The sequence below is a fragment of the Dermacentor silvarum genome, chromosome 5, assembly GCF_013339745.2.
Source record: "Dermacentor silvarum isolate Dsil-2018 chromosome 5, BIME_Dsil_1.4, whole genome shotgun sequence".
Taxonomy (NCBI): Eukaryota; Metazoa; Arthropoda; class Arachnida; order Ixodida; family Ixodidae; genus Dermacentor; species Dermacentor silvarum.
In genome coordinates, this window is record NC_051158.1 from 80,526,337 (window position 1) to 80,539,781 (window position 13,445).

General features: G+C 47.7%; 1 protein-coding gene across 1 annotated transcript; it reads right to left on the reverse strand.

The window, feature by feature from the left end:
- Window positions 1-230: 230 nt before the first annotated feature.
- Window positions 231-1,119, reverse strand: LOC125939722 (uncharacterized). The gene has a single exon (XM_049667975.1). The coding sequence runs from the start codon at window positions 720-722 to the stop codon at window positions 231-233; it is 492 nt and encodes a 163-aa protein (XP_049523932.1). The 5' UTR covers window positions 723-1,119.
- Between the last annotated feature and the right edge of the window lie 12,326 nt (window positions 1,120-13,445).

Sequence of the window (13,445 nt, forward strand, 5' to 3'; positions counted from 1 at the left end):
ACGAATTCCGGCCGAAGTTCAGCCGATACACCGCTACCTACGCCCTACAGCGGCTCAGAACCACAAGGACACTCAAAACGAAATATTGGTGCATTACGTGCTCTTCGAAACGTCCGCACTTATGACGTCAACGGGGTGCAATAAGTGGCAATGCAATCCTACCGCAGGCAACATAATGCGCGCGCGTACGTCAGGCAAACTGGAGCGTGACCCGCTTAATTCGGACGCTGCTACCGAAAAACGTTCGCGATCGCTAGCCAAGCGCGCGATCGACGCGTCAATAAAGTGTAAACAAAACGCCGCCGGAATAAACAATTAGGCGAACCAGTACGGTTAGTAACGCATATACTCACGCGTAGTAGGGAGTGCTGCCTCGCCAAGTAGGCGATCATCGTCTCCCTGCGCAGGTACATGATCGTTTTCACGGCAAACATCAGTCCCGAACTGATGAAAATTGGCCCGATGAGCCACATGTGAGTCAGGTTGGGAAACATCTGCTCGCTGTCATCGAGCACGAGTATGGTGAGCACGGTGCCCAGCGAAAACAGCACCAGGGCGAGCGAGAAGTAGCAGTACGAGGCACAGTTGCACGTCGCCAGGCCGCGGGCGAGCCTGTTGCCGCGCGAACTACCACCAGCGACACCCCTTCTACGAGCACGAGAGGGGCTGTTGTCCGCGGACGACGTCGTCGCAGCGGCCGTTGTGGCATCCTCTTCGTCCATTGCGCTCTCGTTAGTCGATCGCTTTTTCGAGGCGCTATCAAGCGAGCACGCTACCCAACAAAGAGGCGGGCCGTCGTGCGAGATGTTGCCATGCGGGAATGCTGTCGAGCGGCGGCACACGCACAGGTTGTCGCAGTGGTGACGCGATGGGAACGGCGGCAACGCCGTTGAAACCGCCACAACATGTACCGTACGTGAACGACGCGGTGGTACGACACCTGTTTGGACGGCTGTGTGGGGTGGGCGGGTGAGGGGGGAGGCAGGCGTCGAAGAAACAAGCTTGGCGTTTTCTTTAACTTCTTTTGATCCGGGGTGCCGTTGCGACAGCGAAATAGAAAATCCTAAATGCGAGAGAGCGAAACGGCGGCAGTCACCTCGTCGTGCTCATACACACCGGATATACCGAGGAAGGGGGAAGCGAGGTCAAGCAAGCAAACAAGCGCCAAAATCGCGCGGTACGCTTCGCGCGCGCCGCCAGTTTCGTTGGACGCGAAGCAGAAACAAGAGATAGTGGTGGAAAATACACTACATGAACCGTTTTGTTGCGTGATCATTTGACGCTTAAGAGCTTTTGCGCTACCTCTAAGTTGGAATTTTTTTATAATTCTGCCCGTAAAGTTAAACATAGTTCTATGATAAAACTATTGGATTAGAGAGTGTGCAATAAATTCAATTTACTATGGCCGAATAATAGTTGTGAGGAGTTTCTTAACGTAAACTTCCGCTCTCAAAACGAATATTATTACGGTTTTCTCGATAACAGAGGGCGCTACAAACGGTAAAAGTAAAAATATTGCCATGGAACGGTGTCGCTCGCGAAAGTGGACCTGTAGCAAGTTGCGGCGATTGCGTTACCTTCCGCTTTATTTCAAACGACGTTCAAATGCTAGGAGGGGCAAACGAACTCTTTGAACAACACAGTCACGTGACACCGCTGCGTTTATCGCGCGACATTGTTTTGAAAAGGGAATCCCCCTCTTCCAGGCCTGTTTTGAACCTAGTACCTCTATGTTCGACGGCAAGGGTGAATCACCGTGGAGGTTTATGCTTTGAAGTTATGCTGCTTTGGGTTATGGATGGCATTTTAAACAGCTCACGATGTTTACTCCGAAACATGCAATGGCAAGATGGCAAGGTCGCGCTATGGTCACCATGTATAGTCGCGCGCTTGCTTTCGGTGAGACAAATAATTAAGGGGAAGTCATATTATTAGTTCACAGTTTTTCGAGTTAATTACCCCTCTCATTTTGTTTCTCCTTTTTCTTTATTTTTCTGAGTGTGGCAGGATAGTCATCAACTGCTGGTCTTCGTCGCTTGTATAAAAGAAAAATTTGGCTAAGAAAGACAAAACCAGATAGCTGGTTTATTGAGGTGTCTATTTATTACACTTTTGTAAAACAACTTTTCTGCAGCATAGTTATTAAATGCTAATTAGCTTATACGTATATGATGGCGTAACAAGCTTGCAATTATAAATGGGCGGCTATATAAGCACAGCTAGCTAGTTTTGGAACATATTAGAGAGTTTGCACTTTAAATTGTCCTTGTTGAAAGGAAGCACTGTAGCTGTCAATAAATGGGCGAAGCTGCAATGTGGCGAAGTGCACTAGCTTGTGTATGAGGATAAAGGTGCACGCTGACGTATTTTCAAACAACTGTACGCGTTTGCCCACGAAGGTAACAGGGTATAGTGGTAATTATAGTCACATTTGGGCGTTCGACAATTATAATGTTTATGATCTTGGCCTGTTCGTTGTCTTTATTACATATTGTGACGGTACAACCAAGTGTGGCGCGCCGGTCAGAAGATGATTTGACGTGTAGAGGTGGACTCGGTCTCGACAGCCATCTTGTTTATGTATCGTTGTCTCTCTTGTAAATAGTGTAACTACATCTTTATATGTGACTTCCGCATCGTAACAAATCGGTGGAGGTGCGGGGTACCCACAAGAGACAACAAAAAACGGAGCTCCGCAGTGGTCGCCACCTCGGACTGGACAACATGATGGACGAAACAGGACCCGAAATGGCGCGGCCCACATCAACGCCTAGAACACCGACGGTTTTCCTGGCTCAACCGCGGGATCCAGGAACCTTCTGCGGCACCGACCACCTCGACGTGGATCACTGGTCGCCACGTATAAGCGTGTAAGCGCCCACAACAAAGGGGATCCGACGATTATGTTAGCTAACCTAGTGTTCTACCTACAAGGCACGGCGAAGGTGTGGTGTGATAACCACGAGGAAGAACTTAACGACTGGAACACGTGCAAGCAGAAGCTGAGGAACTTGTTCGGTCGTCCCGCCTGGCGGAAGAGCGCTGCTAAAGAAACAGCTACCGACACGCACCCAAACGTCCACAGAATCAATGTATCTTACATCCAGGACGTGCTGGCTCTGTGCCTTAAGGCCGACAGCGGTATGGATTAGTCAGACAAGGTTGGGCATGTACTGAAGGAATCGCTGACGAGGCTTTCAACCAGCTCATGTGCAAAAATTGTGAAACAGTACAGGACATCATCAAAGAGTGTCAACGCTTTGAGCAGGCCAAGAGCCACCGCAATGCAACGCCGTTCTCACGTCTGCCCAACACAGCTGCGACGTCCCCTTGTGACGACATGCTAGGAATGCCGCGACCATCATCATCAAACGACCTGACGTGAATAGTGCGGCGAGAACTTGAAGCCATGGCTCCTGCCGGCCTTTTTTCCCGCCCCAGTGAGCCGAACAACTTGTCTACAGTGCCATTTGTGCACGCAATAATCCACGCAGAACTCGGCAGTCTTGGAGTTCATTCTGTATGTGCCGTTGCCGCTCCACAGTTGTTGAATGATCCCTGTCCATCTGGTGGTCAGCGCCATCCTGCACGCTACCGAAATCCAGCCGAGTGGCGAACCGCAGACTATCTGCCAATATGTTTTGCCTGCCAGGGTATCGATCACGAACGTCGCTCGCCATTGTAATAACCGCAATGGCTCCGGGTGCGACTGTTTTCACAACAAATCCGTGCAGGGGCGGGGCCTCGCCTCGATGACGTATCCCCATTTTCTTTTTTTTCTCTCTGTTTGGCGGTGGGTCGGTTGTGCCCCAATGCCGTGGCGGAAGCCGCGGTGCCGGGTGCCTACGCGAAGCGGTGGTCGTTGATGTATTGCGGAGCGCAGCGTAGCAACACCCCAAATAAAAAATACTGCTCCCTCCCTGATAGTGAGATTATATTTGGATCATCAAAACAATGATGCGTTTGTTCAGGAATATCATCGATCCCTTAACAGCTGCCACAGTTGTGCCTAGTCACCACCAACCCGGCGTGTTCTCAAGCGGCTTTGGAACGCCGCCAAACAAAGAGGGAAAAAATGAAAGTGGTGATACGTCATCGAGGCGAGGCCCCGCCCCTTCGGGGATTTGTTGTGAGAACTCGCACCCAATAGCTCCTCCCCTCGAGGACCGCCATTCGCCAGTTATTATCGCCCCGAACATCTTCTGTCTGGGGTTTTACGTGCCAAAACCAGTTCTGATTATGAGGCACGCCGTAGTGGAGGGCTCCGGATTAATTTTGACCACCTGGGGTTCTTTAACGTGCACTACAACGCTGCACTACAACGCGTGCACTACAAGCACACAGGCGTTTTCGCATTTCGCCTCCATCGAAATGCGGCCGCCGCGGCCGGGATTCGATCCCGCGATCTCGTGCTCAGCAGCGCAAGGCCTTAGCTGACTGAGCCACCACGGCGGGTCTATCGCCCCGAACAGAGCCAGCGTCAATAACAGCAGCCGTTTGAACCGGAACAGCCAAACAATGACGCTCGTGCCCCTTGGAACAGTCCCTAGTCGTCATTCCGACGTCACCAATCCCGTTCGCCACCAGCTCGTCGACCATCGTCCCTATCGCTGCAGCACGGCCGCTCGATCAAACGCACATCGAGCGGCCGTGGCCACAGGCTCGTCGTTCACCGTCTCCGATGCAGCCCCGACGCCGGTCTCCGGAAAACTAGGCGATGCAGCTCCCGGAGGTGACGCTGCATTGACGACTCAACCGCAAAACCCTCTTATATCACTTTTTCGACCAAACAAAACTTGATGGACGCTGTAGTCGATGGCGTCAGTGTCCTAGCACTCATTGACAAGTGGCGCAGCCAGAAATTTTGTTCAGGGGGGCTCTCGTTGCAGCCCGGCCTCCTTATTGAATTTGTCGAGGCATCCAATACATGAATAATAACTGCATTGCCAATGCCATTGTATATTAGAAGCTGCAAACAATTATTGAACGCTACGCACTGTCAAGTAAAATACGTATTTTTTCATAAAAGAATATATTAGTATGTCCCAAAATTGTGGCAGAAAGTACTGATATCAATGTTTCCGCGTTTTTTTTTGTCTATTTAATAACTAAAGAAAAATCACACGAACTTTAGAACTACTATATCAGTTCGAAACCAGCAAAGCAGTGCATGCAGCTCATATGAAAAACGTAAAGGCCATGAAAAGAACAAGCTCAGGACAAATATTTTGATGAATATTTGTCATTCAAGAACCTTGTTTACCTTTTTGTACATATGCAACGGCCAGGGAAAAACCCAATGACGCTGTCCTTCGTTGCAATAGATTGCGCAGCAGCAGCTTTTACCGGTCGTGTATTGTAATTACACCGAGATTATAGTCAGAACAGTGAGTACATATAAAAAGCAGGAGTTGTGCAAAATATACATTAGAAATGCGAAGATAGAATGGAATATACAAATGCGAAGATACAACTCGCTAAAGGGCAAAAAAGACTCACTGGAAACAAAGTTCACTGCTTGTATACACAAAACCTCGCAACAAGATATTTCAATATACGTCTAAGTCTACAATAAATCTACGTATTTAAGCAAACGTCACTGTATATAATGCGTCAAACAAGACAAATTAACATGTTACGCAGTCACAGATAGTAAACTTTACGCATAGAAAGACAGACGATCCAGGCAAGAACAAAACTATGATCGCAGAAATCGTTGCATGTTCTCGGGCCATGCAGCGGTCGCGACAGCGCCATATGGATAGAATAATAGAGGAATAATGCAGAAATCAGTACGAAAATGTGTAATTTAACTGCCTGCACAGCGGCAACAATTATTCTGCACCCAATATTAAAGGAGGGTATTGCTTCGTTTCAAAAAAGAAATAAAAGCGGGTGGCTAAAAAGGAAAGAAAAGGACAAACGAAATCCACAGATGATGCGGAAAGTTGAACTGTCCAATATTCCGAGTGTGTTTTTGGCAAACGCCGCGTGGGTCGGGCTTTCAATGAGCAAGGTCGGTCAAAATTGGTTATTGGTGTCCTCGTAATTTTTGTATTCGCATGATAATTTTGATCATGATGCTAACTGCTAGAATAAACGGCTAAAACTTCTGCAGGTTTTAAAAGCTAACGAACAGTCATACGTTTTAATAATTACGAGCTTATGGACCTGAAGGAACAGAGCTTTTTACTTGCATTGATTTTTGCTGCTTCGCTATCTAAAGGACAAACTTCTCTCGGCAGGGAAGTTGAGCGAAGCGGTCAATGACTTCGGACACGTTGATGCCGACATCTCTGTGGGCGTATAGAAGCGCCAGCCTAATAATGCGTTCTTGAGACATTGTAGAGCGCAAATAGCTTTTTAGTAATCTCGTGTTAATAAATAATCTCTCTACGCTGGCAGTGGTCACTACGCTGGCAGTGGACTAGAATCTGCAGCAGTTTGTACACATTTACATAGAACCTGCAGTCGCTTGAGACATGGCATCTATTCTGGTGCTAAAACCTAAGAACACTCATTCGATGTCGTTGGCATCCTTGTTTAGGTACCTTACAAAAACAGTATAAGCTGTTGGATTCCAGCAATATCCGTCGTTTCGTCAGCTAGTATGGAGAAGCAGCCTAGCTAGCAGCGTTTACTTTTGCATCTAGGATTTCTTTGATAATTTCACCACAAATTTTTATAATTTGGTTTTGTACATCTGGGCCTAAATATGAGGCATTACTCGGGTAACTTTCCAAATGGTTCTTCAGATATGTATCTCTATAATCAGCTCGCATCCTAAAAGCACTCTGATAATACCAGTATTTTCAGCGGGGGCTTTGCTTAAATCCATAGGAGCACTGTCCCTATGGCCACGGAGAGCCAGACCTTGTCGTCCGCAAAAAAGAACTGCCTCAATAATAGGCCGTTAACTCTCTTCTATTTTCTCTTATTTTACTTTGCCTGCCCTGGTCTAGCTGATCGATCACATTGGGCGTGCTTCCTGAAAATGTTTGGAGAAAATTATCAGCTGCCAGCTGACAGTCACGGTGATATTTAGTATTTTCGTGTGTGTGGAAGTTTGCGAGCGCGTGGTTCCATTTCTGGAACGGCTTGAACACGAGGGCTCCAGTGCGCGCATGTTGGCCGAAGTTTATAAGAACATTAAACCCCTAAAGTTCCAGAATTGAAAATCTAAAGCACGCCTTTGGAAATGACAGTGCACCTTTCGCGTCAAAAGTTTATGAGAACTTTATACCCATAAAGTTTCGGAATTGAAATCCATGCGCTCCGTAGGTTTCGCGGCCGCTGCGAGATGCCGCAACGCGCCCGCTCGCTATCGAAAAGCCCTTGAAAGTTTGTGCTCGGATGGGGCTCCTTGTGTACGTGACTCCAGGTGCAAGGGCGTTGCCACGAAATTCAGTCCGAGTTCGCAAGGTTGGTTCCGAAATGTCTTTTCGAGCGTGAAAAAGACATTGTAGACAAAATCCAGAATGATTCCGGGCACCGGTGGTTGTTTTGGTCGGCGGTGCATGCCAGAACGAAAAAAATTTCGGGGGGGGGGGGGGGCGGCTGCATCGCTAAAATATACCGGCCCTGTATTGTTTGCCGTTTTGGAACAATGCCCCTACGACGTTATACTTGGCCTAGACTTTTTATCGTCCCATTCAACCCTCTTTGATTGCGCGTCTAGTGTAATTCAGCTTAAACTGCCCCACGGCTGTTATAGTCCACCAGTGACACCATCACGGTTATGCGCTCCTGAGGACATCCGCCTGTCGCCTCAAGCCACTACGTACGTCACTATATATTGTCGTTTCCATCTGTTCCTGACGGCGTCTATGTACGTACAATGTCCCACCGCAGACATACTCCTTGAAAAGAATTTCGCCGTTCACCATACCGTGTTCACTATCACAGGCAATCGGACTTCGCTCCCTCTCCTTAATTTTAACTGCTTGCTTCAAATTGTTCCCAGAGGCATGTCTTTGGGCGACATCTTGCCTATCAACGATAGCGAGGTATTAGCTTTTGACGCCAAAATTACGTCGCCCTCTGCAAGAACCCTCTACAAGAACTCCTCAGTCACCTACTCTTGTCACAGACGATCTTAGCACGTTGATTGCACCTGATGTTCTTCCTGCACAAGCTGCTGACCTCCGCCATCTCTTGGAAACTGACCGCGACATTTTTGACCTTGACGGCCGCCCTTTAGCCCAGACGTCGGTGGTCAACCATCGTATTTACACCGGAGACGCCAATCCGATACGCCGCCGGCCGTATCGTGTTTCACATGCTGAACGACAAGTGATACAACGAGAAGTCGATAAGATGTTGACTAAAGGCATTATCGAGCCATCTGGCAGTCCGTGGGTGTCCCTTGTTGTCCTTCTCAAGAAGATAGGATGGCAGTTGGCGCTTTTGTGTCGATTACCGACACCTCAACCAAATCACGTGCAAGGATGTATACCCCTTGCCGCGTATCAGTGTCAGTTTCAGTTTATTATTCTATAAATACAGTGAATGGGCTACAGATTATCTACAGACGAGGGTCCCAAAGTCAAAGACTGCAACGGGACCCTCGGTTAATAATAACATTGCAAAAACGTATGAAAGTTAAAGGGACTGACAACTGATATTTATGGACCCACTTTCTTATGGCAGAAAGAAAAGCTCGTCCTCCCCGGTAGTGTTTACACCTGCAACGGTTACTTCCAAAAGTGCGTGGATATCTTGTAAGCAGAATTTTTCGGTCTGAACAGCATCTAAAAAAAAAAAAAATAAGAGTCCCTCCTCGCAACGCTGAGAAGTGATAACGATGCCGATAGCCCGCCTCGCAAATTGTGAGAGCCGCCCATCGTTCTGCTTTCACTGGAGGGGGTGAAACTGTGGTTAACCACCTATATTTCACCTTTCCAACCACTTTTAAAGGTAAATAGACTGGTACAATAAGTTTGCGTTGTTGCACAGACCTTTCTTATAGTTGCACCGCGTTTTTTCCAATGTACACGCCTACGTCATGGCTAACTGACCTCCGTCACCATTATTGAGACGATAGACGAGTCAAGCCAAGTCATCGAAAATGAAGGCGAAGGCAGCGCCACTTTTCTACTCACTACAAACGAAGGCTTATATGTGCACATTGTAAGTTGGAAAAAAACTCATAATAGAAAGAATGTTACTGCATTTCAATATTAATAAAAAGACCAGGAATAGTGTACACTGCTAGGAGGTCCCGTGGTAGACCTCATAAGTACCTTCACGTTTTTGCCGCGTGGGGCGCCAAAGGTCATTTTTCGCGAGTTTTAGTGAACAATTAAAAATATAAATCCACGTTTAATGAGAAAAACAGGGCCCGTTCTAGCCAATACGATAGACGATCTTTCCATCAGCGGGGTTAGCTCAATTAATGTTCTGAGCGGTTGTCTGTCCCTTTAAGCATGTTACGCAAACCAAACAAAAAACAATCGCGTAAAATACGACATAGAAGAATTGAACAACACAATTGTAAGTATACAATCCTATAGTGCATAAAAAATGCTGGCTTTGAACTGCTTGCATGGATCCCAGTACTTTTCATCCATAGACCTTCGATCAGGCTATTGGCAATTCTCGATAGATGACATGGACCGTGAGAAAACTGCTTTCGTCACACTTAACGGCCTCTACCAATTCAAGGTTATGCTGTTCAGCCTTTGTAATGCCCCGCCAACCATCGAACGAATGATGGACTCCTTAATTTGCGGCTATAAATGGTCCACATATTTGTGACATGTAGACGATGTGATAGTCTTTTCACCAACTTTCGTGAGTCATCTAACGCGTCTATCGGCCATTCTTGCTGTTTTCCAACGCGTCGGCCTGCATTTGAACTCATCTAAGTGCCACTTTGGCCATCGACAAATTACTGTTCTAGGCCATCTTGTCAGTGCCGCTGGCGTTCAACCCGACCCTGACAACAGTGACAAGATTCACGCTGTCCAGAACTTTCCTGTTCCGTCTTCCACCGCGCAGACGCAAGAAGCTTTGTTCGACTGTGCTCGTATTTCCGTCGTTTCTTCAAGAATTTCGCCGTAAGCGCTCACCCACTCACCGACTTACTTAAGAAGAACGTTGCTTTCACATGGGGCCTTGCTCAGACCAAAGCGTTCTCCGCCTTTGTACGCTTGCTAACGGCTCCCCCATTAGGGGGCTGTACTCGTTCATTGGCAGCGTAACGAAGAGCGCTTAATTGCATACGCCAGCCGCCTCCTGTCACCCGCTGAGAGGAATTTTTCAATTACTAAATGGGTGTGCCTGGCGTTAGTTTGGGCAGTAGCAAAATTCCGCTCCTACTTGTACGACTGCACATTTTCCGTGGTTACCGATCACCCCGCCTCGAGCAGGCTCTCGTCACTTAAGGACCGCACTGGACGATTGGGTAGATTAGCGCTACGGCTTCAAGTATATTAATTTGCTGTTTTATACAAGTCAGGCCGCTTGCACAAGGACGCCGACTGCCTCTCCCGTCATCCTGGGGACCACCCTGAATAAGATGCACATGACAGCGACGCTTGCGCACTCGCCATTTCTGATCTGCGTGACATTCCCACTGAACAACGGCGTGATGACTGCTTACGTGTTCTCATTGATCGTCTCAATTCTGGACATTCGCAGCCCGCGCTGCACATGTTCGTACTCCGCGACGACGTTCTCTACCGTCGCAGCTTGAAGGCCCAGAATATTTGCTCGTTGTACCGCACCATCTCCGGACATCTGTTCTTGAGCAGTTGCATGACGCACCTACTGCAGGCCACTTCGGCACTTCTCGTACTTACGACTGCGTACGGTGCCGCTTCTACTGGCCAGGTCTGTACCGCTCTGTGCACCGCTACGTTGCAGCCTGTGCGCTCTGTCAGAGCCGCAAAAAACCTGCTGTGCTGCCCGCTGGACGCCATGACCCCATCGGTGTGCCCTCAGAACCATTCTTTCGCGTCGGTCTCGATCTTCTCGGCCCTTTTCCGACGTCGAAATCTGGCAATAAGTGGGTCGTTGTCGCGACTGATTACGCGACCCGGTACGCGATCACGCGAGCTCTGCCCACAAGCTGTGCAACGGGGATGGCGGATTTCCCTTTACTTGACGTCATCGTCCTTCACGGCGCATGCACCCCGGCAGCTCCTCATCGATCACGGCCGCACCTTCTTGTCCCGAGTTGTTGAAGACCTCCTTCGCTCCCGTTCGGCCGAGCACAAGCTTTCCACCGCCTACCACCCGCAGACAAACGGATTCACAGCGCGATTCAATCGCATGTTGACAGAAATGCTGCCTATGTAGGTTCATGACGACCACAGTGACTGGGACAGCACGTTACCCTTCGTCACCTTCACCTATAATTAGTCCCGTCACGAGACCGCTTGCTTTTCAGCATTCTACCTTCTGTTCGGCCGCCACCCTATTCTGCCCTTTGACACACTGCTTCCGTTCTCAACGAACAATCCCACTGAATATGCCCAAGACCTCTTGGGGGTGGTAACTCCCCCGAGGCCGAGTCAAGCCCCCCCCCACGCGTCCAGCCCCACCAGTCTAACGTCTACCTTTAGTCCTCTGTTTTCACATTGTCATTACAATTCAGGAGGTGGCTTGAGGTCAAATTTTCCCGAGTAGCAAAAACACTCTATCATTGTCTTGTATTTATTCAAATCAATCTTACGTTACTTTGAGTAAAACGCTGAAGACATAAACATAGTCAACATCCTTGGTGTCATTATTATTATAATTATTAGGCCTTTTATTTGCTGTTGGATTCCTCTGGCTAAAGCAAGGTAATTGAATTTTATGCAAAGTGCTTCCTGACCCCCCCCCCCCCCCCCCCGCACCACACAAATTAACGCCCCCCTCTCCCCCTGGCAGAGATCCTGGGTGCGCTACTGCCGGCACTTCAAGCACTCTACAGCCCATGCGACAGCAACGCCACCGCCAACATCTGTCGCATCGGGTTTCCTGTCGCTCATTCTTGCTGTTGCCAGTTTGCTGTTTGTGCGCTGCTAGCGTGTGCGTCTAATGTTGTGTTGCCAGCGATATTTTTTGTAGTTGATGTAATTCAAACGACGCATTCGTTTAAAATGAAGGCTTGCTTTTCCCTGATGTGTTCCAGTTTGAATTATACATACCGGTTATCGCCGTATTATAAAGATGTCCATGCAATACAAGGTATTGAATTACTTTTAAGTATCCAACTTTGAAATAACCCATGTGAGTGAGACTTACAATTATTTATTTAATAATTGAAGAACTACCTATTTAATTGATTCAGTCGAAATCAATTACATAATCAATCAATGAATTACTTTAGTTAATTATTGAAACAATGATATAGTAATTAGTTAATTATTATTAATAATCAGTAATATAATTAGTTATTTAGTGGGCACGTCGGCTGGCCGCCTGTTACAGCCATGACCAACCCGTTTCTTTACTTCATGCAGCTGCTCCTGCTATACGTGCGGCATGGACGGCCAACGCATCCCACAAGACCATGGATTTCGACAACATTGCACCGTTCTATCTCGGCGACTGCGCAGAAGAGCCTTCACTGTCTGAAGTTTTGGACGCCACCGCGATCATCGACTGCCATATAGGCAACTCGACATCTCGGCTTGCTTCTAGTGGGCACATCGGCTGGCCGCCTGTTACAGCCATCGCCAACCCGCTTCTTTACTTCATGCAGGTTAGTAACAAGCATTCGACAGTCAAATATAATGATCCCTGCTTTGTCCAGCCGACGTGCTCCAACAGCTTGTGTTTGTGTTGCCTGCATGTACGAAATATAGTGTTGTATTGTGGCGACATAAAACTTTGTGGCGACATAACTTTGTGGCGACACAAAATCCAATCCAGGTCTGTCTACTGAACAATTATTAAAGAACTTCTTGATGGCCAAAAGACTATCAGTAAAAGATTAGATGCGATAGAGTTGAAACTCAAGAAGGTTGAAGCATCAATGTCAGTCGTTAAGCAACTGGGTACCAAAATATCCAATCTCGAAAAACTGTTCAGGGATTGGAAAAAAGGTTAGGAAGTTTTGAAGACAGAAGTAGGTGAAACAACCTTCTGGTTTTCGGAATCCCTGAAAGATCGGAATAAACACAGGACTGACTTGAATCAATCGTAGTTGAAGACTTGCTCACAAATAAGCTCGGTGTAGAAGTCAATTCTGGGAAAGGCTGCATAGAATAGGGCGCACGCAGCCAAATAAACCAAGACCAGTAATTTCAATGTTCATAGACGACTGGGAAAAACGAAGTGCGCTGAAAAACTGCTTGAAGCTGAAAGGAACTGCTTTTTCAGTGTCAGAGGACTTCTCGGCGGCCACCAGGCAAATCAGTAAGAACTTATGGGATAGTGCATCCGATAACAGGAAAGCAGGCGCCTAAGGTGAAACTAACATACGACAAGATTAGAATTAATTATCAAATATA